The sequence below is a fragment of the Pelodiscus sinensis genome, chromosome 18, assembly GCF_052426305.1.
Source record: "Pelodiscus sinensis isolate ZL-2025 chromosome 18, ASM5242630v1, whole genome shotgun sequence".
Lineage (NCBI taxonomy): Eukaryota > Metazoa > Chordata > Testudines > Trionychidae > Pelodiscus > Pelodiscus sinensis.
Genome location: NC_143069.1, coordinates 9,517,771 through 9,545,331, shown reverse-complemented (window position 1 = coordinate 9,545,331; position 27,561 = coordinate 9,517,771). Strand labels below are relative to the sequence as shown.

The 27,561-nt window shown below is 42.5% G+C and overlaps 1 protein-coding gene across 1 annotated transcript in view; it reads left to right on the top strand.

The window, feature by feature from the left end:
* Positions 1 to 2,913: 2,913 nt before the first annotated feature.
* Positions 2,914 to 27,561, top strand: part of LOC142823418 (uncharacterized) — a 58,210-nt gene continuing 33,562 nt past the window's right edge. The window contains exons 1-8 of the mRNA XM_089770395.1: positions 2,914 to 3,135; positions 4,894 to 4,963; positions 10,242 to 10,316; positions 11,072 to 11,161; positions 13,293 to 13,361; positions 19,507 to 19,635; positions 22,985 to 23,197; positions 25,812 to 25,940. Coding sequence (XP_089626521.1) covers positions 3,121 to 3,135; positions 4,894 to 4,963; positions 10,242 to 10,316; positions 11,072 to 11,161; positions 13,293 to 13,361; positions 19,507 to 19,635; positions 22,985 to 23,197; positions 25,812 to 25,940 — 790 coding nt within the window. The 5' untranslated portion in view covers positions 2,914 to 3,120. The remainder of the gene's footprint in view (positions 3,136 to 4,893; positions 4,964 to 10,241; positions 10,317 to 11,071; positions 11,162 to 13,292; positions 13,362 to 19,506; positions 19,636 to 22,984; positions 23,198 to 25,811; positions 25,941 to 27,561) is intronic.

Sequence of the window (27,561 nt, the reverse complement as noted above, 5' to 3'; positions counted from 1 at the left end):
GGGACTATAGTGTAAAATAGATAGTGTGGCATCAGATATCCCTGTATGACAAAGGTGAGGGCACACTGATTTTAAAGCCAATAATTCCCAACTGCACCAGAGCTGTTGTACACCAGTGCTCAGCAGCACCACACCCTTGGACACTTTCTCTTTCATTTACCATACCCTTGACAGCTCTCAGACCCCACCCAATTGCATCTTGGCAAGTGAAGGAGGGGAAATGTGTTACTGAGTCCTGTATAAAAGCTGGTGCCTGACAGCCACTACCTTATTGATTTTGGCAACATTTTTTCATGTCAAAAAATTATTGAAATTGAAAATGAAATCTTTCCTTCTCCACCTCTCCCTCTTCCCTCTTCCCTCTCTCTCTCTCTCTCTCTCTCTCTCCCTCTCTCTCTCTCTCTCTCTCACACACACACACACACACACACACACACACACACACACATTTCCATTTTTAGTCTCCAGTTAAGAGATAACTTTGGGAAATGTATGTAAAAATCACATCATGGTCTTGAATGGAAAAATTCCAAGTTCTAAGTGCTATAATAATTTTATATTTGCCAACTGAGTTTGTAATATTCTGGCTTTAGCATATCAAATGATCATTAGAAATAAAATGAGCAACTTTTAACTTGTAAATAAATCCATTGGAATTGTTCATTGGCTACACAATGAGTTGATTTAATTTGGTAATTTCATTTCCTGAAGCAAAATCATAAAAAACATGTTTTTGTTTTCAAATCATTTGAATGTGCCTTGAACACTTCTGTATGGACAGTCCTTACTGAGTGACTAAGACTGTGTCTAAACTACATCCCTCTTCTCAAAAAAGGGATGTAAATTAGACATTTTGAAATTGCAAATGAAGCCAGTATTTAAATTTCCCATGCTTCATTTGCATAATGGCAGTTGCAGGATTTTTTCAAAACATGGCTTTTTGAAAGAAAAATGGCTGTTTAGACAGGGATCGGTCAAAAATAAAACCCTTTTTCGAAAAATCCTGTACTTGGCAAAAAATGAGGAGTACCATATCTTTCGAAAAAGGGTTTTATTTTTGATTGATCCCTGTCTAAACAGCTGTTTTTCTTTCAAAAAGCCCCATTTCAAAAAACCACATCTGCCATCATGCAAATGAAGCATGGGGAATTTAAATCCCGGCTTCATTTGCAATTTCAAAGTATTTAATTTACATCCCTTTTTCAGGAAAAGGGATGTAGTTTAGACACAGTCTTAGTGAGGCTTAAGCAAAATGCAGGACAATGTAGCACTTTAAAGACTAACAAGATGGTTTATTAGATGATGAGCTTTCGTGGGCCAGACCCACTTCATCAGATCAAATAGTGGAAGAAAGTAGTCACAACCATATATACCAAAGGATACAATTAAAAAAATGAACAAATATGAAAAGGACTTAGTTTACACACAGCCATCTATCCTGAGAGTGACCTCTTTTGTCCCTATTAAAAGCAATAGTTGGTGGGGATCATCAATTTGAGACAAAACCTCATTTCCATTTGCCCTGGTAGAGTAGGTATAGTGCCCATACTGCAGACAGCCTGAGGCTTTGGTGCCTTGGCAATAAAGGGAGCCAATGCAGAATGGTCATCTCTCGGGATTTATTATAAGTCCTCTCATATTTTCCATTATTCTTGAAGTTCCAACTCCTGGACTGAGGAAAGTTTCATCATTTTAAAGAAAGATTTCTACCTTCATGGGACTTTAGAGAAAATCTGTAACATGTGTCCGTTTGGGATTCTGAATATTCAGACACCAGGAGGCAAATAAAACAATGTGACCAGCCATATTCATTATCAGTCATTCAAATTTATTTTTGGTCAGTAGAGTATAACAACCATTACAAACACATTTAACACTCATAAAATATTTACATTATATATCAGTAAATCTAATTATCCCAGACTTCATCGTGTCCCCAGATTTGTCCTGAATGACACACCGATTGTTAACCACAAAACTGAGCATAAAGCAGCAATATCTGGCACCCACCCATCCACAACAGGTCCTAAGGAATATATTTAAAGATGAAAAAGGCAGATTTCTCTTGAAAGAAATCACCTTTGTTCTCTATCAAGACTTATGTAACAAATGTAACTTCTTTAGCTAAAGAGCCAGAATCTATGTGGAGAAAAGAAATAATGGGGTTGAGGTATAATACATTTATATCATGTAAATAAAATAGAAACTCCAAATTTGCCAAATTATGCATTATGATTATAATAACTTGTTTTGTGCATCGATTTATTGCAGCAGTGTGTCAAGTCGGGATTATAGTTTTCATTTTTTGTGCTCTAGATATCTCACAAGCAATAAGGAATGTATGCAATAAAATCTTAAGTAACATCCTTTGCAGTCACCCTCCCCACACTGCTGCGTGCAACTTAGAACACCCTCAGCTGTTCAGAAATTTCTGTTTCAATCTCATGCTGTTGTAACTCAGTTTGGTTATCTCATGCTTTAGCAGAGGGCTTTAAAGGAACAATAGGGTAGATTAGAAGCAGAGCAGAAAGCCGTCAGTGTGATATTCAGCAGCCACCAGTCACTTGTATCAGGTCATCTCGTTTCACGCAGTAAAGCTTCTGGGTACAACACAACTGCTTTCACTGGACACACAATGATTCATGGCCAGAAAGAGCCTAGGCATTCTGTAGAAGCACGAAAAGCATAGAGGGTGACAAGAATCTCTTCACCCTGCCCCCTATTCTTCCTTTGGTGGAACAAGCAAAGATCAGACGCTGCAGTGCAAGCGTCCATGTGGCTCTGAAGTGTAGGGTGTATGAAGAGACTGATCCATGAGTCTGTTGTTTTCCTTTTACATCAGCCTCAGAACAAGCCCAACACACAGCAAGCAAGGGAGAGGGGAAACAGAGTGTTCTTTGCCCCCGATGGCACGTGGAAAGAACTCATTCCTGCTGTCTAGGAGGGAGGCCACACCATTCCCCCATGTTTGGGAGTGCCTGGAAGCAGAGATAAGCCCTTATCGGAATTATGAGCAGAAACTTGAGTAAAGTCCACAGGCACTGCGCTCTGGCTGTGCTGTGTATGAGTTACTGTGGGAAGGGGAAACATTCCACTCCCCGGCAGAACTGATGCAGAGAGATGTTCTCCCACAAGGTAGGATTGTTGGTCTCTGTTTCAGTATTTTCATGGATTTTTTACACAATTTGTTGCTTTTTGAAATATTTGGGTCTGTCGCTTTTTGACCTATTTATTTACTATATATGTATCTATAGTCTGTCTGACCGTCCCTCTGTCTGTGAGTCTGTTTGTCCAAGAACTCCTATCTGGTAAGAACTAGGACCACTGCAGCTGGTACGCACCTTCCACTGAATCACAAATGAAAGCTGCTAAGGGTTTGTTGTGCCCTGGGAATGGGATGTGCCTGGAATCCAGTTGTTTCCCTTATAGCAGGGATAGTTCTATTCCAGAATGACCACAGGAGGGCATCAGCTCTAGGGATCATCAGCCAGGCAGTGCGATCCCTGATGCTATGGCCTGTCATGGAGAGAAGCTATCATCCAGGCAGAACAGCCTCCCAAACCCTGCTCCCTCACATCCCACCCCCGCACACTTCCCAAGTCTCTGCTCTGACTACTGTATCCCCACACCCTGTCCCCCCACATCCACCAAATCCCTGTCCTGAGCCTCCCACACTTTCCGACCCCGTGTCGTTACTCCTGCACCCCCACACTCTGCCTTGAGCCCTTCCCCCACCTCCCAACCCCCTGCCCTGACTCCTGCACCCCAACACTCTATCCAGAGACCCTTTCACCCCTCAATCCTGACTCCTACAGCCCCCACTCTCCCAGCTTTCTGCCCTAAAGTACCCGAGCAATGTCAGGTCCATCTTCTAGTTTACAATAATATATTATCCATGCTTGGAGGTAAGAAATAAAAAGGGAACTGTCCTGATTTAGTCTACAAAATCTTGAAAGAGTAAAATAGAAGTTTATGGTAAGAAATTTACTCTGATTTCTGGTCTAATTAGCAAGTATGTGGGGAACCAACAAAACCTCACTCTCTGAATGCACACGATGCATTTTGCCAGCAATTCCTGCCCACTTAAAATAAAAAAGGATGTTTTAATATAAACTCCCAGTTTGAAACTTTGATCATTTTCTCTATGCCTACAGTATATGAAGATGGTTATGTGATGGAAATGTTTACATATGTGGGTCCTGGCAGCATAGATTTAGAATCCTCGGCTGTGTCTAGACTGCATCCCTTTTTCATAAAAGGGATGCAAATTAGACATATCGCAATTGCTAATGAAGCGGGGATTTAAATCCCCCCCGCTTCATTAGCATAAAAATGGCTGCCGCTTTTTTCCGGCACGGAGCTTTGCTGGAGAAAAGCGCCAGTCTAGACGCGGATCTTTCAGAAAAGGCTTTATTTTCCGAAAGATCCGCGTCTAGACTGGTGGTTTTTTCCGGCAAAGCTCCGAGCCGAAAAAAAGCGGCAGCCATTTTTATGCTAATGAAGGGGGGGATTTAAATCCCCACTTCATTAGCAATTGCGATATGTCTAATTTGCATCCCTTTTATGAAAAAGGGATGCAGTCTAGACACAGCCCTCCAGTATAGATTTAGATGCTGAACTCTGTGATAGGACAGGTACATTTTACACAGAAACTCCCAGTTTTCAATTATTTTTATATAAGGTTGTGTTAAATATCTTCCTCCTGCTCACTCAGTTATTGGTACATGTTTATACTCTTAACTGTAGTTTAATAAAAGTGTGTGATGTTTATTCATACTTAGTGTTTGGAATTCTCTGAAAATTCTGGTCCAAATTTTTCATTCCTAATACTTCATTAACATGAGATTTTTACAAGAAATATATGTTAACATGTTTACTGTGTATTGACTTCAGAGGGTGGTGTTGATTGAGTCAACAGAGCAGAAAACCAACTCAGACATGAGAAGCAGAAGAAATGGTAAGGGTAAGTGCTGAAACTATCACTTAGAAAAATAAAATTGTAACTACAGGTTAATACTCTTTAGACTGGGACTTTCTGGTCCAGGAACATCCGTGGTCCGGCACGGATATTATAGGACCAGAAAGTCTCTGTGGAGGGCCAGCAGCAGGTTGTACTGTGGGGAAGGCAGAGCAGCTGGCTGCCCATAGCGAGCTACTGGTGAGGCTTTCTGGTGTGGCTGGGAGAGCCAATGCATTGCTGCCTGGTGGGGTTGTGAACTGCAACAGCAGAAGTGGCCCAGCAGGCAGGGTCAGAAGCCAGAATAGTGCATGGCTGCCTGGCAGGATTGGAGCCGTGGCTAGGACCTGCAGCAGTGGTAGCTGCCCAGAGGGGTCACCTGGTCAGCGGGGCAGGCAGCAGGTGGGGAGCCATCCAGGAGGCCACCAAGGCAGGCCAGGGCTGAAGGGAGCTGTGGCAGGGGGGCCAGAAATGACATCCCCTGGGCTGGGAAAATCCCTTATCCAGGACCAGGTCCCAAGGGTGCCAGGCCAGGGAGGTACAACCTGCACTAAGAAACAGAAGACAGAAAGATTAATTTTATTTTTAAACCTCAGGAATGATAGCTCTGTGTCTACCTTGAAAAAGAGGGTATGAGGAGAGGGACAGACAGAGAGGACAATGTCTGTTCATGATCTTTTGTGCACACACACACCATGTATCTTCTTTTCTTCTTTCCTCACTCATCACCTACCTCTGTCTGTCATCATTTTACACTCAGCTTCCTAATTCACATCATAAGTTTCTAAAAATGAGATCTTCATTTACCTAAATGTAAATGGATGGCCAAGTAATCCTTCAGTGCCAGATAAAAGTTACATAACCATGCTCTCGGACCTAGCAGGAGAGAAACCAATGGTGTTGCTGCTAGTACCAGGCCTAATTACTAAAGATCTGGTGAAGAGCACTTATACCACCCAAACCTAAGAACATAAGAACGGCCGTACTGGGTCAGACCAAAGGTCCTTCTAGCCCAGTATCCTGTCTACCGACAGTGGCCAGCACCAGGTGCCCCAGAGAGTGTGGACCGAAGACAATGATCAAGCAATTTGTCTCCTGCCATCTCTCTACAGCCTCTGACAAACAGAGGCCAAGGACACCATTTTATCCCCTGGCTAATAGCCTTTTATGGATCTAACCTCCATGAAATTATCTAGCTTCTCTTTAAACTCTATTATAGTCCTAGCCTTCACAGCCTCCTCTGGCAAGGAGTTCCACAGGTTGACTACACGCTGTGTGAAGAACTTCCTTTTATTCGTTTTAAACCTGCTACCCCTTAATTTCATTTGGTGTCCTCTAGTTCTTCTATTATGGGAACTAATAAATAACTTTTCTTTATCAGCCCTCTCCACACCACTCATGATTTTATAGACCTCTATCATATCCCCCCTCAGTCTCCTCTTTTCTAAACTGAAAAGTCCCAGTCGTTTTAACCTCTCCTCATATGGACCCGTTCCAAACCCCTAATCATTATAGTTGCCCTTTTCTGAACCCTTTCCAAGGCCAAAATATCTTTTTTGAGGTGAGGAGACCACATCTGTACACAGTATTCCAGATGTGGGTGTACCATAGTTTTATACAGGAGCAGTAAGATATTCTGTGTCTTATTTTCTATCCCTTTCCTAATAATTCCTAGCATCCTATTTGCCTTTTTGACCGTCACTGCACACTTTGTGGAAGTTTTCAGAGAACTGTCCACAATAACTCCAAGATCTCTTTCCTGATTTGGCATAGCCAAATTAGCCCCCATCATACTGTATGTATAGTTGGGGTTATTTTTCCCAATGTGCATTTCTTTACACTTATCCACATTAAATTTCATTTGCCATTTTGCTGCCCAATCACTGAGTTTGGTGAGATCTTCTTGGAGTCCCTCACAGTCTGCTTCTGTCTTGACTATCCTAAATAGTTTGGTATCATCCGCAAACTTTACCACCTCACTGCTTACCCCTTTCTCCAGATCATTTATGAATAAGTTGAAAAGGATTGGTCCCAGGACTGACCCTTGGGGTACACCACTAGTTACCCCTCTCCAATCTGAAAATTTACCATTTATTTCTACCCTTTGTTTCCTGTCTTTTAACCAGTTCTCAATCCAAGAAAGGACCTTCCCTCTTATCCCATGGCCATGTAATTTACACAAGAGCCTTTGGTGAGGGACCTTATCAAAGGCTTTCTGAAAATCCAAGTATACTATATCTACTGGTTCCCCCTTATCCGCATGTTTGTTAACCCCTTCAAAGAACTCTAAGGGTATGTCTACACTACCACCCTAGTTCGAACTAGCGGGGTAATGTAGGCATACCGCACTTGCAAATGAAGCCCGGGATTTGAATTTCCCGGGCTTCATTTGCATAAGCCGGCCGGTGCCATTTTTAAATGCTGGCTTGTTAGAACCCCGTGCTGCGCGCCTACACGTGGCACGGGCTAGATAGTTCGAACTAGCAAGCCATTCCACACTATCTGTACGCCTCGTGGAACAATTCAAATCCCGGGCTTCATTTGCAAGTGCGGTATGCCTACATTACCCCGCTAGTTCGAACTAGCGGGGTAGTGTAGACATACCCTAATAGATTAGTAAGACAGGATTTCCCTTTACAGAAACCATGTTGACTTTTGTCCAACAAATTATGTTCTTCTACATGCTTCACAATTTTATTTTTTACTATTGTTTCGACTAATTTGCCCGGTACTGAAGTTAGACTTACCAGTCTGTAATTGCCAGGATCGCCTCGAGAGCCCTTTTTAAATATTGGTGTCACGTTGGCTATCTTCCAGTCATTAGGTACGGAAGCCGATTTAAAGCATAGGTTACAAACCACAGATAATAGCTCAGCAATTTCCCATTTGAGTTCTTTTAGAACCCTTGGATGAATGCCATCCGGTCTCGGAGATTTGTTAACATTAAGTTTTTCTATTTGTTCCAAAACCTCCTCTAATGACACTTCAATCCAGGACAGTTCCTCAGATTCATCACCCACAAAGGAGGGTGCAGATTCGGGAACCTGTCATCCTTCCACCTCACAACAGGGAAGCTTTGTAGTTAGCAGGGGGCTGAATACCTCTGCTCAGAAGCAGTGAGGAGGGTTCTATTAGAGAGCAGGAAATCCTGCACTAGAATCACATACTTGGCTAAGGGGGACACTTCTCCCTGTGGGTTTCACAGGAGTCATGGAACCCATGAAGGCTCCCATCCCTCTCATTCTAGACTACCTCCTACACCTTAGGCAGCAAGGCCCTTCCACATAATCTTTGCAGGTCCGCTTAGCAGCCATTGCAATGTTTTGCTCAGGCAAAAGAGGCAGGATGGTGTTTGCAAATGTGATGGTTAAGTAATTCCTCAAAGGGGTGGATAGGCTGTACTCACATGTTCATCAACCTTTACCACCCTGGGACCTTAATCTTGTCCTCACAAGGCTCATAAGCAGATTAGTCTCTCATCCCGTCTCCTGTGGTAAAGCTAGGGAGTCATCTAACTCAAATGGACATGGGCAAGCACCCAAGAAAAAAACGGTTATTTACTTCTCTTAACTGTTGTTCTTTAAGATGTGTTGCTCATGTCCATTCCAAATCCCACCCACCTCCCCTTCACTGGAGGATTCTGGCAAGAAGGAACTGAGGAGGTGGAAGTCCTGCAGGGGTATATATGCGCCAATATGGCGGCACCACTCCAAAGGGCTCCCTGGATGGCCCAACGAGTATTGCTGAGGGAAATACCTCTGGAACCCTTGCACGCGCTGCATGCACACCTGGGTGGAATGGACATAAGCAACACATCTCAAAGAACAGCTGTTACAAGAGGTAAGTCACTTTTTTCTTGTGTGTCCTCTTTTGTGAGCTATTTCCCCCCAAAGATTCTCCTCCCCACTTCCTACCCTACAGTTTTACCTCATCTTTTGTATCAAAGAGCTGGGTGTTTTTACTCTGCCACCCTCCAAGCAATAGCCCTCTCTACAGATTAAAGGAGTGGGGCCAATGATGTTTGAAAGATGGATTGTGGTTTTTTAAGTTTTTCAAGATAGCTCTGTGGCAAAGTGAGCTGTCACATCCAAGGAGGAAGGGGGCAGAGGGCAGAGCAAACCAGCAGTTGGCTCCAATCAACTGGGCCTCCCAGGAGTGAATAAGAGGCAGTGACCGCATGTCTTAATATCTCTTAAAGCTTCATATACAGGCTGTTAGGGACACATACAAATACTTAACTCCAGAGACATCCCCTTTCCTTCCTGGCGCTTTTCTGGACTCAGTTGCGACCCTCTTTCATATTTGGGAGTAAATGGCATGAATGAAATATATTTATCAGAATTGAATTATCATGAAACTCTTCCCATCTCCCACTGCATAGTTCATCCTTCTCAGTTGGCATGTTAACACCTGTGAATTGGAAAAGCAATGCAGTGGGATAAAAGTCAGGTTTTTGTATTTCTTTTATTGTTTACATTTACTGGTCCCCATTTGGAATTCTACGGGATTGTGATGGTGTAGAAGTGGGGCTGTGTAAGTCATGAAGGTTCTGGCCTTCAGTATCCCATTAACAAATATATGATGTTATGTGGGTTTTCTAATATCCAATGCATTGGTGTGCAGAGCAGAAATCAGTCAATTCCCATATTAATACACGCAAAAGTGGTGTAAAAAGCTTGCCAGATTGAAGAGGATTTTCTCACTCATCTGTGTCTGATGCTGTTTCCATGGAGGGCTGTTTTGCTGTAGATCAGCATCAAAAAGCTCCTCCACAAATAGCCCAAAGAATTCTTTCAGCAGCTGCTCATGCCGCAAGACCAGTTTCATCATCAGAATCACATCATGTGCCCCATTCAGTTCCTAATACTGGTTCCTGTCAGTTCCAGGCTGGTTTCTGGGCCAGCTGCTCACTAACTTTGCTGAACAGGCCATTTTCAAAACTCATCATCCAATATCCCCTGCATTCAATACTATATCAACGTAGTTCCAGATCTCCTCTCACTGGATCCAAGAGTCACAGGCACCTTCACTGATGACTGAATACAGCCTCATCTTGGTGTAGCTCAAGTCCATGCACCAGATTTTAAAAGGGACCAATCACCTGCCAGGAAAAATCTTATAGCTTAGTGACAAAGATGCTGAGAATCTTCAGCTCCCATCACTTATCTTGTCAATTACAGCAGCTAATCCTGCTTGAGCAGCAGGCGTTTGTTCTATTAAGAACTGTGATTTATATAAACAATAAAGATTATAAAAAGAGTAAAGAGATTTTCTTTTCTTTTAGATGAAGAGAAAGAATTTGACCTAAATATGCTAAAAGGCATCGTCCAAGAAAACAAGAAACCTTTTGAGAGACAAGGTGAGAGTCGTGGAACAAGTCACTTTAAAATAAATGTCCCATTCCCTGTCCCTGAGTCAATATTAAAGTCTCTGTTCCTGGGAGATTAGTAGTGGCAGCTCTCTGGACACTAGTAATTTTTCCTAGACCAGGCTTGAGAGATACCAGGAGATATAAAAAGTTCTGGTAACCACTGAGCTCTTCTACATTATACTGGGAAAGAAGGGCCCAATTTAAGACAGTTGGTAGGAAACTGCCGGGTTTTACCCACCAGGCCACTCCCACTGCCCTGCACTAAAGTCTGTTTTCCCAGGTGTCAGGAGGGATGTCTCTTCCAGCCCTCCAGCGTAGGAATGAGGCTTCTTCTCCCCATCCCCATGTGAGGCTACTTCCCCTTTTGACCAAAGTCATTATGGCTGGAATATCTGCTCTCTGCACCCTCACGGTTCTGCACTGGGGTGTTTCAAACCTCATTTTACAAGGAACAATGCCTTTTTTCAAAAGAGCTCTTTCAAAAAAAAGGTGTTCTTGAAAGCAAACAGGGCTTTTTTGAAAGAGAGCATCCAGACTGCCTGGATCGCTTCTTAGAAAAAAGTGGTTGCAATCTAGACGTTCTCTTTTGAAAGAGGCTTATAGTCTAGTCAGACCCAAAGGGTGTTAATGAAGAAAATGACTCCATACATTTAATATAACAGTTGCAAGAAGGCTGGACCCAAACACCAAACAAGAGGGAATGGTTACTACACAAATGTCTCTAATGTATTGTAACCATGCAGGAAACCAGAATGAGGCTAATGCACGAGAAACATCCCAAACTCCCAGGATCCCAGAACTCACCCCCAGGAACACCTTTATCAGAAATGATGGTAAGTAGATGACCATGATGAATTCGATCACAAGGGCCCCTTGAAACTGACACCCAATGTACTGGTCATACCATTGAACCCACCTACCTGGTATCTGGGGCACCCGACCACCCTGTCCTGCTGGGTCACAAGTTCTGGTCTCCCCACCCAAGACACAGATTTGTGGTCACCGCCCCCCTGCAGACACACAGCTTCATTGTACCAGCTCAGCTGTGGGAGGGCTACACTATAAATCATTTCCAACACAAAACAGAGCCAAACACTCAATAAACTGTCTTACTCTGTATAAGCTTTACAAAGAGAAAGCACATAGGATGTGTCCCCTTTATCAATGAAACAGAATTACATGTAGTGGTTGCTTCTCCTCTCCCCAGGAAACAATTATTTACACTGAGCTTGACAGTAAAGAAATGTGTTTTTCTTAAGTATAAAAAAATGGATTTATATGATTTTAAGTGAAATAAGACATATGAAAACAATTACTATTCCAAAGTAAACAAAAGACACCAGCTAATTCTAATACTCTAAGAAACTTGTCACATGCAAACTGTTACCCTAACAGTCATTCTAATCTTCTCTTTCACCAGCAAAGCAGCCACTGAGCTTGAGCTCATTCCTTCCCCCTCCTTACGTCTTAGATGTTTCCAGAGGGTATGCTGAGTGATAAAAAGTGGTTCCCTGATGTCTGCCCATTACAAGTATTTTTTGGCTCTTCCTGCACCTTGATATGCTTTTTGCCCAAGGTGGGAATTCTTAGTGTTCAGTTCAGATTTGTCTCTCCTTGAGTTGAAAAGTAGCAGATCCAAAATGAGTTCCATCATCAAGTGTCCTGGCCACATATGTTGGCATGGCCAAGTACAATCCAGGCTTACCAGAAAACAAATAAAAAAACCCCATTCATAGATAGTTACCTTGGGCACTGGGCCATTAAGCTTCTGGAGTATCAGGAATAGGACTTGAGGAGGTCAGTGGTGAATATGTGCAAAACTCATCATCTCCTGCATCTAATATTATTTCAAAATGGTCCCAGTCCTCCCCTCACTGGATCCTAGAGTCACAGGCAGCTTTGCTGAGGACTGAATACAGCCTCACCTCAGTGTAGCTCAAGTGCATGGACCTGATTTTAAAACAGAGTAATCACCTGCCAGAAAATTTTTTTGATATGAGTAGTGGTAGCTATCTGGACACTAGTATTGGTTCCTAGCCAAGGGGTGAGAGATACCAGAAGGTACCACTTCATCCCATTGGTCTGTGCTGAGACATTTCCCCTTCTAGCACCGGTCTCTGCAATTGGACCATGTTTCCTACTGCCCCAGGGACTAAGGGCTATTTTTGCCTGTCCAAGTCATACATGATACTTGGGATAGGACCATTATGAAACCCCATGTGCTGCACTCTATCATTTCTCTGCTCTGCAAGGATCACGGCAGAGCATTGGGCAGAGATGTCTGCCCCTGCTCTCTGCCTGACAGTCTCCTCTTGACCATGTCTTCCCCTATTCCCACATGTGCCTGCCAAAGTCTTTCCTTCCCCTTTCCCAGTGGGACAGAGGTTGATCGTTTTCCACACTTAGCTCCATGGAAAGATATGGGCACTTTTCATCCTCAGAACACATTGACCAGCATGAGTGTGACTCCCCACATCACAGAGGGCACATCTGCACAGCTGTCTTATTTTGGAATAACTGAGGTTATTTAGAAATATCATAGTGCACATCTAGACAGCAAGCCTTTATTTCAAAATAATGTGAAACTGAAGGACTTCTTAAGGTGGCTCCTGTAACCTTGCTTTCATGCGGAGTAAGGGAAGTTGGAGAAAGAGTGTTCTTTCTTCAATTTCCTGCTATGTAGTCAGCGCCAAAAGCCAAATTAAACTTATTTCAACTTCAGCAATGTAACCAGCATAGTTGAAGTTGCATAACTGAATTCAAGTTTTGCCCTGCACTGAAGGCGTGCCGTGAGAGATAGCAAAATAGCTTCTCCCCATCTCTTTTCTTTGGTGCTCTGCTACAATACCAGTCCTCATGTATAGGGTATTTTTCCTGCTTTCTCCACTTACAAGGATGTGAGTGAGCTCAGCCTCGTTCTGAAGATGCACATCTGATTCTGTGATGTGTTCGCTTTTCAAACAGGGGCAACTAAAAGGGTGTTGCATGAGAGAGTTCTCCAGGTAAAGGAGAAGCAATTACAGGACCCAAGAGGTAAGTCGCTGTCTGTAATATATATGTTCATGTTCGGGGGTTACTTGCTTGTTGCCTGAAAAAAAACCTGTGTGCTGAGCTTTAGTCTGTCTGTCTGTCTGTCTGTCTGTCTGTTTGCTTGAAGATTCAAATGCTAAGATGTTTGTTGCTGATGTTGCCGGTAATGTTGCTGAGAAAATAAAATCATGGAACTCTAATTCCTAGAACTGGAAGAGACCTCAAGAGATCGAGTCTAGTCCCCTGCCCTCATGGCAGATAAAGCACTGACTAGATCATCCCAGACAGGTGTTTATCTTACTCTTAAATATCCCTAGTGCTGAAGATTCCACAACCTCCCTCAGCAATTTATTCCAGTGTTTAACCACTCTGACAGGCAGGAAGTTTTCCCTAATGTCCAGTCTAAATCTCCTTGCAGCAGCTTAAGCCCCTTGCTTCTTATCCTATCACCTAAGGTGAAGGAGAATTTTTTTTCTCCCTCCCCCTTGGGACACCATTTTAAATACCTGAAAACCACTATCATGTCCCCTCTCAGTCTTCTCTTTTTCAAACTAAACAAGCCCAATTCTTTCAGTCTTCCCTCATAGTTCATATTCTCTAGACCTTTAATAATTTTTGTTGCTGTTCTCTAGGATCTTTTCCCATTTCTCCACATCTTTCTTGAAATGTGGTACCCGGAACTGGACACAATACTCCTATTGAGGCCTAATCAGCACTGAGTAGAGCAGAAGAATGGCTTCTGGAGTCTTGCTCACAACACACCCATTAATGCATCCCATATTTGCTTTTTTTTGCAACAGTGTCACACTCCTGACTCATATTTACTTTATGGTCCACTATGACCCCAAGGTCCCTTTTTGCAGTACTCTTTCCTATACAAAAAACAGGACTATGTAGACTAACAAGATGGTTTAATAGGTGATGAGCTTTCGTGGGCCAGACCCACTTCCTCAGATCAAATAGTGGAAGAAAATTGTCACAACCATATATACCAAAGAATACAATTAAAAAAATGAACACATATGAAAAGGACAAATCAAATTTCAGAACAGAAGGGGGATGGAGGAGAGGGAAAGGGGGGGGGGGAGGTAAATCAAATCTAGAACAGCTTCCTCCCCAGCAGCTTTCTCAGTCTTCTGAAATAAAAAATTGTCTCCCATGTAGTTCAATAATGATGTGTTAGTTTCCCAACAGATGTCTGGATATTTGAATTCCCTGATCATCACCAAACCCTACGCTTTGGATGATTTTGTTAGTTGTTTAAGAAAAGCATCATCCACCTCTTCTGAGTGGGTATGTGGTCTATAGTAGATCCTTAGCATGACATCATCCTTGCTTTTAACTGTTTTTAACCTACTCAACAAGTCTATTCCTTCATCCATCTCTACCTCGGTGCAATTATATGAATTTGTAATATATAAGGTAATACCTCCACCATTTTTCCCCCCACATATGCTTCCTGAGTAAGCTGTACCCTTCTATACCAATATTCCAGTCATGTGTATTATCTAACCAAGTCTCTATGAGTATGTCTAGACTACATGCCTCTGCCGACAGAAGCATGTAAAATAGGCTACCCGACATAGTCTATGAAGCAGGGATTTAAATATCCCTGGCTTCATTAAAATAAAAATGGCCACCACACTGTGCCATAAGAACATCAGAACGGCTGTACTGAGTCAGACCAAAGGTCCATCTAGGCCAGTATCCTGTCTGCCGACAGTGGCCTGCACCAGGTGCCCCAGAGAGGGTGGACTGAAGACAGTGATCAAGCAATTTGTCTCCTGCCATCCCTCTTCAGCCTCTGACAAACAGAGGCCAAGGACACCATTTTATCCCCTGGCTAATAGCCTTTTATGGACCTAACTTCCATGAAATTATCTAGCCTCTCTTTAAACTCTGTTATAGTCCTAGCCTTCACAGCCTCCTCTGGCAAGGAGTTCCACAGGTTGACTACACGCTGTGTGAAGAACTTTCTTTTATTAGTTTTAAACCTCCTACTCATTAATTTCATTTGGTGTTCTCTAGTTCTTCTATTTAGGGAACTAATAAATAACTTTTCTTTATCAGCCCTCTCCACACCACTCATGATTTTATAGACCTCTATCACATCCCTCCTCAGTCTCCTCTTTTCTAAACTGAAAAGTCCCAGTTGCTTTAACCTCTCCTCATATGGGACCCGTTCCAAACCCCTAATCATTTTAGTTGCCCTTTTCTGAACCCTTTCCAAGACCAAAATACCTTTTTTGAGGTGAGGAAACCACATCTGTACACAGTATTCAAGATGTGGGCGTACCATAGTTTTATACAGGGGCAGTAAGATATTCTGTGTTTTATTTTCTACCCCTTTGTTAATAATTCCTAGTATCCTATTTGCCTTGTTGACCGCCACTGCACACTGTGTGGAAATTTTCAGAGAACTGTCCACGATAACTCCAAGATCTCTTTCCTGGTTTGTCATAGCCAAATTAGCCCTCATCATACTGTACATATAGTTGGGGTTATTTTTCCTAATGTGCATCACTTTACACTTATCCACATTAAATTTCATTTGCCATTTTATTGCCCAATCACTCAGTTTGGTGAGATCTTCTTGGAGTCCCTCGCAGTCTGCTTCTGTCTTGACTATCCTAAACAGTTTGGTATCATCTGCAAACTTTACCACCTCACTGCTTACCCCTTTCTCCAGATCATTTATGAATAAGTTGAAAAGGATTGGTCCCAGGACTGACCCTTGGGGGACACCACTAGTTACCCCTCTCCATTCTGAAAATTTACCATTAATTCCTACCCTTTCTTTCCTGTCTTTTAACCAGTTCTCAATCCAAGAAAGGACCTTCCCTCTTATCCCATGGCCATGTAATTTACATGAGAGCCTTTGGTGAGGGACCTTATCAAAGGCTTTCTGAAAATCCAAGTATACTATATCTACTGGATCTCCCTTGTCCGCATTTTTGTTAACCCCTTCAAAGAACTCCAACAGATTAGTAAGACAGGATTTCCCTTTACAGAAACCATGTTGACTTTGTCCAACAAATTATGTTCTTCTACATACTTCACAATTTTATTCTTTACTATTGTTTAGACCAATTTGCCTGGTACCGAAGTTAGACTTACAGGTCTGTAATTGCCCGGATTGCCTCTAGAGCCCTTTTTAAATATTGGTGTCACGTTGGCTACCTTCCGTTCGTTAGGTACAGAAGCCGATTTAAGGGATAGGTTACAAACCACAGATAATAGTTAAGCAATTTCCCATTTGAGTTCTTTTAGATCTCTTGGATGAATGCCATCCGGTCCCGGAGTTTTGTTAACATTAAGTTTTTCTATTTGTTCCAAAACCTCCTCTAATGACACTTCAATCCGGGACAGTTTCTCAGATTCATCACACACAAAGGACAGTGCAGATTCAGGAATCTCCCCAATGTCCTCAGCCGTGAAGACTGAAGCAAAGAAATCATTTTCTCTGCAATGGCTTCATCGTCCTTGATTGCTCCTTTTATAGTTTGATCATCTAGGGGACCCACAGGTTTTTTAGCAGGCTTCCTGCTTCTAATGTACTTCAAAAACATTTTGTTATTTCTTTTTGTGTTTTTGGCTAGCTGTTCCTCAAAATCTTTTTTTGCTTTTCTTATTACATTTTTTACACATGATTTGACAGTGTTTATGTTCCTTTCTATTTATCTCACTAGGATTGGACTTCCACTTCTTAAAAGATATCTTTTTATCTGTCACTGCTTCTTTTACATGGTGGTTAAGCCACGGTGACTCTTTTTTAGGCCTCTTGCTGTGTTTTTTAATTTGGGGTATACATTTAAGTTGGGCCTCTATTATGGTGTCTTTAAAAAGTTTCCATGCAGCTTTCAGGGATTTGGCTCTAGTCCCTGTGCCTTTTAATTTCTGTTTAACTAACCTCCTCATTTTTGTGTAATTCCCCTTTTTAAGATTAAATGCCAGAGTGCTGGACTGCTGAGGTGTTCTTCCCACCACAGGAATGTTGAATGTTATTATATTATGGTCACTATTCCCAAGCGGTCCTGTAACGGTTATTTCCTGGACCTGATCCTGCACTCCACTCAGGACTAAATCGAGAATTGCCTCTCCCCTTGTGGGTTCCTGCACCATCTGCTCCGAGAAGCAGTCATTTAAGCCATTGAGAAATTTTATCTCCGCTTCTCTTCCTGAGATGACATGTATCCAATCAATATGGGGATAATTAAAATCCCCCGTTATTAGAGAGTTCTTTATTTTGGTAGCTTCTCTAATCTCCCTCAGCATTTCAATGTCAGTATCGCTGTCCTGGTCAGGTGGTCGGTAATATATCCCTGATGCTAATTTCTTATTATTGGAGCATGGAATTACTATCCATAGTGATTCTATTGAACATGTTGATTCATTTAATATATTTATTTCATTTTATTCTACATTATCTTTCACATACAGTGCCACTCCGCCACCCACCCGGCCTGCTATATCCTTTCGATATATTGTATATCCCGATATGATTGTGTCCCACAGATTTTCCTCATTCCACCAGGTTTCAGTGATGCCTATTATGTCAACCTCCTCCTTTAATTCGAGGTACTCTAGTTCACCCATCTTATTAGTCAGACTCCTAGCATTTGTGTAGAAGCACATTAAAAATTTGCCACTGCTTATTTGTCTGCCTTTCCCTGATGCATTGGATTCCTTTGTATGCAGTTGTTTGTCTGCTCTGGCCCATGGTTTGCCCTCTCCCCTCCTCTCTTTCTGACCACAGCTTAGAGAATCTCTATCAATGGATCCTCCTCTAAGAGAAATCTCCCTCCGATTTACGTGCATCTCCGCACCAATCGGCTTTCCCCCATCTCTTAGTTTAAAAACTGCTCTACTGCCTTTTTAATATTTAATGCCAGCATTCTGGGTTCACCCTGGTTTAGGTGGAGCCCATCCTTCCTGTATAGGCTCCCCCTCTCTCAAAAGTGTCCCCAGTTGCTAATAAATCCAAACCCCTCTTCCCTACACAATTGTCTCATCCACACATTGAGACTCTGAAGCGCTGCCTGCCTACCTGGCCCTGCGTGTGGAACTGGAAGCATTTCCAAGAATGCCACCATAGAGGTCCTGGATTTCAGTCTCTTTCCTAGAAACCTAAATTTGACCTCCAGGACATCTCTCCTACCCTTCCCTATGTCATTGGTACCTACATGTACCACGACCACTACACAGCAGGAACTGGGTAGAGGCATCCATGCTCAGATGATCTGACTATAGGCTCAGATGGAGGCAACATAAACAGTGCTGGCACAGGTATTGAAGGTCTTCCTAACCATACTAGGACTCACTCTGTCAAACTCCCTCTTTAACTCTCCTGTCTGCAGCCCCCTATCCACTTCTCTCCCCTGGTCACTTTACCTCTGGCTTTTAAAGTGTGCTCACCTAGGTCAGGCCTACCTCCTCCTTAGCCACACTGGGGGAGGCTGATCAAAGGCAATCAAGGAAACAAAGGATCAAACATTCCCAGACACACAATCCCAGCTGCCACAGTAAAATGTGTCACCAAAGCCTTTCCTTTCCCTTTTCTAGTGGGACATACGTTGATCATTTTCCACACCTGTATCAGTGGAAAGTTTTTCATCTTTAAAACACATTGACCAGCACTAGTGTGCCTCCCCCCCTCACTGTGAGATAGCAAACCTGCTTCTCTTCTCTCTTCTTTCTTTGGTGCTGAGCTATTATCCCAGTTCTCATGGGCAGTAATAGAGCATTTTTCCTGCTCCCTCCACTCACGTGGATAAGAGTGAGATCAGTCTAGTCCTGAAGATGCAGGGCTCCTTCTGTGATGTTACAGGAAAAGGTGCTGAGAAAATAGAGGAATTGCTTAATAAAATAAAATTCTGACGAGTGGTGGTAATGTGAATGATTGATCTCTTCTGGCCTTCAAGTCTATGAGCAATGGAAAAATAGTACACAGATGAGTTGGTTTTAATGGTCTACTCTTTTTCAGGAATAGAATTAAGAGTTAATTGGGATTTTTCCTCCTTGACTCATGTCTTTTTGAAATGCACTGAAACAAAGGGATGCTAATGGCATATAACAATCCCATAATGCCTGAAGAAAATAAAAAAAAACAGAAATGTGCTAATGTCTCTACTCTACTGATTCTATACAGAAAACCAGAGTGAGGATAGCAGACGAGAAACCCCAATTTGCCTGTCAAGAGCTGACCCAAGCCCAGGAGCCACTGGTCAGGAACTCAGACCCAGAAACATCCTCACCAAGAACAAGATCAGAAATGATGGTAAATAGGTGACTGTGCTGTGTTTAATCATAGGGGCTCCTTGAGAGTGTCAGCCCGTGTGCTGGTGATACCACTAAGCCCACCTACCTACAGGTAGTGATCAACGGCTCAATGTCAGGATGGTGGTAGGTTTCTAGGAGAGTGCCCCAAGGTTCGGTTCTAGGACCAGTTTTGTTCAATATCTTTATTAATGACCTGGATGAGGGGATTGATTGCACCCTCAGCAAGTTTGCGGATGATACTAAGCTAGGGAGAGAGGTAGACAGGCCTAAGGGCAGAGATAGGGTCCAGAGTGACACAGACAAATTGGAGGATTGGGCCACAAGAAATATGATGAGGTTCAAGAAGGACAAGTGTCGAGTCCTGCACTTGGGACGGAAGAATCCCAAGTATTGTTACAGGCTGGGGACAAACCAGCTAAGTAGTAGTTCTGCAGAAAAGTAGCTGGGGATTACAGTGGATGAGAAGCTGGATATGAGTCAACAGTGTGCACTTGTAGCCAAGAAGGCTAATGGCATATTAGGTTGCATAAAGAGGAGCATTGCCAGCAGATCCAGAGATGTCATTATTCCCATGTATTCGGCTCTGGTGAGGCCACATATGGAGTATTGCGTCCAGTTCTGGGTCCCCCACTACAAAAAGGATGTGGACGCATTGGAGAGGGTCCAGCGGAGGGCAACCAAAATGTTTAGGGGGCTGGAGCATACGACTTATGAGGAGAGGCTGAGGGATTTGGATCTATTTAGTCTGCAGAAGCGAAGAGTGAGTGGGGATTTCATAGCAGCCTTCAACTTCCTGAAGGGAGCTTCCAAAGAGGATGGAGAGAGGCTGTTCTCAGTAGTGACAGATGGCAGAACAAGGAGCAATGGTCTCAAGTTGCGGTGAGAGAGGTCCAGGTTGGATATTAGGAAAAACTATTTCACTAGGAGAGTGGTGAAGCACTAGGATGGGTTACCTTGGGAAGTAGTGGATTCTTCATCCCTAGAGGTGTCTCAGCTTGTCAAAGCCCTGGCCGGGTTGATTTAGTTAGGATTGGTCCTGCTTCGGGTAGGGGACTGGACTTGATAACCTTCTGAGGTCTTTTCCAGCTCTATGATTCCATGATACCCTCTGGTATGCCCCACAGCCCTGTCCTGGTAGGCTAGAAGCTCTGGTTTTCCCAGTCAAGGCATAAAGTTCGGGTCACCACCTCCTAGCATAGTAACACAAACATTGAACCATCTCAGCTCTGGAAGGGCTTCAGTACAGGGAATTGTCAGCACCCAGGAACACCACCCTAAATAGGACCAAAACCCTAATAAAGTTATCTTCCTTTATGTGAAAGTTTTACACTGGGAAAATATGAAGATTAACTCTCTTTATCAGACAAAGATTCACAGTGGTTGTTCCCGCTTAGGTAACAATTGTTTACACTGTGCTTGATAATCAGCAAAATTGTTTTTATTAAACATTGAATGCAGGATTTAAGTGTTAGCAATTGAAAAGAGGCCGATTATAGTAAACAAATCAAGCCAGCTACCCCTAATACATTAATAAATTTGTTACATGCAAATTCTTACCCTAACAGTTGCTCTAATTAACTCTCTCATTGGAGAGCCTCCTAGCTTGGGCCTGATCCTTTCCCCTTTTTAGTCTTAAATATTTTCAATAGGCATCTTGGGTGATAAATAGGGGTCTCTGGCACCAGCCCACTATGACTATTGTTTGGATCTCCCCTTTAAATCTCTTTTTCCCAGGTCTGGAATTATTTTTGTTCAGTTCAATTTTTTTGTTACCATGAGAGTAAAAGCATCATGTACAAAATGGGCTCCATGATCAGGTGGTCCAGCTACCTATGCTAACATCACCAACCACAATCCAGGTTCACAAGAAAAACAAAACAGGTGTAAATCATGAGCATTCGGGCTATTATATTTCTGGAATATCACTAATGGACATTATTAGCTTATATAGAATTATAAACAGATCCACACTTAATATTTCTAATGTCACACGATGCATGTGTAAAATAGAATGCACATTTTCAGCATAAATTAACTTTAAAATTATATCATGAGGCATTTTGTCTAAAGCACCCTTGAGTTATATATATTCATATTCAGAAGCCAAATTTCATAAACAGGGGGCATAATAAGTTCTCCAACCTTCTGTCTTCAGTCTTCTTTCTTCATGAGCTGGAACATGGACACAGGCTGCTACTAATCAAATGTCCTTTTACACCTCACTGGTTACTGGGCAAATTTCCTAGCAGTATCCAGGCAGATTACAGTGTCCATTACTTACTTATACCAGCAGCTTAAAAGATTTCAAACACCAATAAAACTCTGACATGGTACTATGAGAAAAGCAGCGGATGTTATCTACTTTAATTTTATCAGAACTTTTGATTTAACCTCTCATAGCATTCTTGATAACAAATTAAGGAACTATGGCTTGGATCCATGAACAAATAAGGTGGATAGAAAGGGGACTCATAGGTCATTTTTTTCCAGATTTGTAATCATCCTGGTTTCCCATCTCTGGATCTTCTCCAATTTCTCCACATCTTTCCTAAAATTTGACACCCAAAACTATACACAATAATCCAACTGAAGCCTGATCGTGCAGAGTGGAGCGGAATTACTCCTTTGGTTTTCCTTACAACACTCCAGTCAATGCATCCCAGAATGATGTTAGCTGGTTTTAGCGGTGTTATAATGTGGACTAACATGGAGATTGTGGTCCTCTATGACAACTATATCCCCCTCCAGCACCACTATCTAGACTGTTTTTTCCCATTTTGTATCTTTGACACCGATTAGTCTTTCCTAGTGGAGGAATATTCATTTTTCCTTATTAACCTTGGAACATTAATGCAGTTTGTTCCCATCATTTTCAATTATAATACTGTCCTCCAAATCACTTGCAGCCAATCCCAGGTTGAATCATCTGCAAAATTTATAAAGACATGATTTATTCTTGACAAATACATGCTAACTGTTATTTATCACCCTATTATCATCAAGATATTTGTAAATTAATAATTATTTACAACACTATCCATCCTGGCACAGAAATGAAGCTGACTGGTTTACAATATACAGTGTTGTACTTTTTTCATTTTTGTCTAGATAGGCACTATTTTTGCCCTTTTTAAGTCTGCAATTTCTCCCATCTCGTATGACATTGAGAAGATAATGAGCTACATATTTAACAGCTGAAATGTACCGATTACAATATTATCCTGTTCATAAAAGTAATAGGTTATTCTCGTAACGCTGCCACTACAATATGTACCCACTAACAGATATCATGAATTGATTAACATAAAATCTATAATAAAATCTGATAAAATCTTCCTTGTCATTAGAAACAAAGTTGGAAGAGCAGTTGAAAGTGGAAAAACAAAACAATGTGCAGGCAATAGAGAAGTTATTGGATGAGAAATTAATCAGGATCCAAACACATTCAGAAGCCCAGCTACAAAATCTGATTAAACAGCTGACTGCTGAATTGTCCTGCATTGATCAAAAAATTTCCCAGGAAATAGAAAGAAAATTCAAAAGCATAAAGAGGTTTTTTAGCAGGCTTCCTGCTTCTAATGTACTTCAAAAACATTTTGTTATTTCTTTTTGAGTTTTTGGCTAGCTGTTCCTCAAAATCTTTTTTTGCTTTTCTTATTACATTTTTTACACATGATTTGACAGTGTTTATGTTCCTTTCTATTTATCTCACTAGGATTGGACTTCCACTTCTTAAAAGATATCTTTTTATCTGTCACTGCTTCTTTTACATGGTGGTTAAGCCACGGTGACTCTTTTTTAGGCCTCTTGCTGTGTTTTTTAATTTGGGGTATACATTTAAGTTGGGCCTCTATTATGGTGTCTTTAAAAAGTTTCCATGCAGCTTTCAGGGATTTGGCTCTAGTCCCTGTGCCTTTTAATTTCTGTTTAACTAACCTCCTCATTTTTGTGTAATTCCCCTTTTTAAGATTAAATGCCAGAGTGCTGGACTGCTGAGGTGTTCTTCCCACCACAGGAATGTTGAATGTTATTATATTATGGTCACTATTCCCAAGCGGTCCTGTAACGGTTATTTCCTGGACCTGATCCTGCACTCCACTCAGGACTAAATCGAGAATTGCCTCTCCCCTTGTGGGTTCCTGCACCATCTGCTCCGAGAAGCAGTCATTTAAGCCATTGAGAAATTTTATCTCCGCTTCTCTTCCTGAGATGACATGTATCCAATCAATATGGGGATAATTAAAATCCCCCGTTATTAGAGAGTTCTTTATTTTGGTAGCTTCTCTAATCTCCCTCAGCATTTCAATGTCAGTATCGCTGTCCTGGTCAGGTGGTCGGTAATATATCCCTGATGCTAATTTCTTATTATTGGAGCATGGAATTACTATCCATAGTGATTCTATTGAACATGTTGATTCATTTAATATATTTATTTCATTTTATTCTACATTATCTTTCACATACAGTGCCACTCCGCCACCCACCCGGCCTGCTATATCCTTTCGATATATTGTATATCCCGATATGATTGTGTCCCACAGATTTTCCTCATTCCACCAGGTTTCAGTGATGCCTATTATGTCAACCTCCTCCTTTAATTCGAGGTACTCTAGTTCACCCATCTTATTAGTCAGACTCCTAGCATTTGTGTAGAAGCACATTAAAAATTTGCCACTGCTTATTTGTCTGCCTTTCCCTGATGCATTGGATTCCTTTGTATGCAGTTGTTTGTCTGCTCTGGCCCATGGTTTGCCCTCTCCCCTCCTCTCTTTCTGACCACAGCTTAGAGAATCTCTATCAATGGATCCTCCTCTAAGAGAAATCTCCCTCCGATTTACGTGCATCTCCGCACCAATCGGCTTTCCCCCATCTCTTAGTTTAAAAACTGCTCTACTGCCTTTTTAATATTTAATGCCAGCATTCTGGGTTCACCCTGGTTTAGGTGGAGCCCATCCTTCCTGTATAGGCTCCCCCTCTCTCAAAAGTGTCCCCAGTTGCTAATAAATCCAAACCCCTCTTCCCTACACAATCGTCTCATCCACACATTGAGACTCTGAAGCGCTGCCTGCCTACCTGGCCCTGCGTGTGGAACTGGAAGCATTTCCAAGAATGCCACCATAGAGGTCCTGGATTTCAGTCTCTTTCCTAGAAACCTAAATTTGACCTCCAGGACATCTCTCCTACCCTTCCCTATGTCATTGGTACCTACATGTACCACGACCACTACACAGCAGGAACTGGGTAGAGGCATCCATGCTCAGATGATCTGACTATAGGCTCAGATGGAGGCAACATAAACAGTGCTGGCACAGGTATTGAAGGTCTTCCTAACCATACTAGGACTCACTCTGTCAAACTCCCTCTTTAACTCTCCTGTCTGCAGCCCCCTATCCACTTCTCTCCCCTGGTCACTTTACCTCTGGCTTTTAAAGTGTGCTCACCTAGGTCAGGCCTACCTCCTCCTTAGCCACACTGGGGGAGGCTGATCAAAGGCAATCAAGGAAACAAAGGATCAAACATTCCCAGACACACAATCCCAGCTGCCACAGTAAAATGTGTCACCAAAGCCTTTCCTTTCCCTTTTCTAGTGGGACATACGTTGATCATTTTCCACACCTGTATCAGTGGAAAGTTTTTCATCTTTAAAACACATTGACCAGCACTAGTGTGCCTCCCCCCCTCACTGTGAGATAGCAAACCTGCTTCTCTTCTCTCTTCTTTCTTTGGTGCTGAGCTATTATCCCAGTTCTCATGGGCAGTAATAGAGCATTTTTCCTGCTCCCTCCACTCACGTGGATAAGAGTGAGATCAGTCTAGTCCTGAAGATGCAGGGCTCCTTCTGTGATGTTACAGGAAAAGGTGCTGAGAAAATAGAGGAATTGCTTAATAAAATAAAATTCTGACGAGTGGTGGTAATGTGAATGATTGATCTCTTCTGGCCTTCAAGTCTATGAGCAATGGAAAAATAGTACACAGATGAGTTGGTTTTAATGGTCTACTCTTTTTCAGGAATAGAATTAAGAGTTAATTGGGATTTTTCCTCCTTGACTCATGTCTTTTTGAAATGCACTGAAACAAAGGGATGCTAATGGCATATAACAATCCCATAATGCCTGAAGAAAATAAAAAAAAACAGAAATGTGCTAATGTCTCTACTCTACTGATTCTATACAGAAAACCAGAGTGAGGATAGCAGACGAGAAACCCCAATTTGCCTGTCAAGAGCTGACCCAAGCCCAGGAGCCACTGGTCAGGAACTCAGACCCAGAAACATCCTCACCAAGAACAAGATCAGAAATGATGGTAAATAGGTGACTGTGCTGTGTTTAATCATAGGGGCTCCTTGAGAGTGTCAGCCCGTGTGCTGGTGATACCACTAAGCCCACCTACCTACAGGTAGTGATCAACGGCTCAATGTCAGGATGGTGGTAGGTTTCTAGGAGAGTGCCCCAAGGTTCGGTTCTAGGACCAGTTTTGTTCAATATCTTTATTAATGACCTGGATGAGGGGATTGATTGCACCCTCAGCAAGTTTGCGGATGATACTAAGCTAGGGAGAGAGGTAGACAGGCCTAAGGGCAGAGATAGGGTCCAGAGTGACACAGACAAATTGGAGGATTGGGCCACAAGAAATATGATGAGGTTCAAGAAGGACAAGTGTCGAGTCCTGCACTTGGGACGGAAGAATCCCAAGTATTGTTACAGGCTGGGGACAAACCAGCTAAGTAGTAGTTCTGCAGAAAAGTAGCTGGGGATTACAGTGGATGAGAAGCTGGATATGAGTCAACAGTGTGCACTTGTAGCCAAGAAGGCTAATGGCATATTAGGTTGCATAAAGAGGAGCATTGCCAGCAGATCCAGAGATGTCATTATTCCCATGTATTCGGCTCTGGTGAGGCCACATATGGAGTATTGCGTCCAGTTCTGGGTCCCCCACTACAAAAAGGATGTGGACGCATTGGAGAGGGTCCAGCGGAGGGCAACCAAAATGTTTAGGGGGCTGGAGCATACGACTTATGAGGAGAGGCTGAGGGATTTGGATCTATTTAGTCTGCAGAAGCGAAGAGTGAGTGGGGATTTCATAGCAGCCTTCAACTTCCTGAAGGGAGCTTCCAAAGAGGATGGAGAGAGGCTGTTCTCAGTAGTGACAGATGGCAGAACAAGGAGCAATGGTCTCAAGTTGCGGTGAGAGAGGTCCAGGTTGGATATTAGGAAAAACTATTTCACTAGGAGAGTGGTGAAGCACTAGGATGGGTTACCTTGGGAAGTAGTGGATTCTTCATCCCTAGAGGTGTCTCAGCTTGTCAAAGCCCTGGCCGGGTTGATTTAGTTAGGATTGGTCCTGCTTCGGGTAGGGGACTGGACTTGATAACCTTCTGAGGTCTTTTCCAGCTCTATGATTCCATGATACCCTCTGGTATGCCCCACAGCCCTGTCCTGGTAGGCTAGAAGCTCTGGTTTTCCCAGTCAAGGCATAAAGTTCGGGTCACCACCTCCTAGCATAGTAACACAAACATTGAACCATCTCAGCTCTGGAAGGGCTTCAGTACAGGGAATTGTCAGCACCCAGGAACACCACCCTAAATAGGACCAAAACCCTAATAAAGTTATCTTCCTTTATGTGAAAGTTTTACACTGGGAAAATATGAAGATTAACTCTCTTTATCAGACAAAGATTCACAGTGGTTGTTCCCGCTTAGGTAACAATTGTTTACACTGTGCTTGATAATCAGCAAAATTGTTTTTATTAAACATTGAATGCAGGATTTAAGTGTTAGCAATTGAAAAGAGGCCGATTATAGTAAACAAATCAAGCCAGCTACCCCTAATACATTAATAAATTTGTTACATGCAAATTCTTACCCTAACAGTTGCTCTAATTAACTCTCTCATTGGAGAGCCTCCTAGCTTGGGCCTGATCCTTT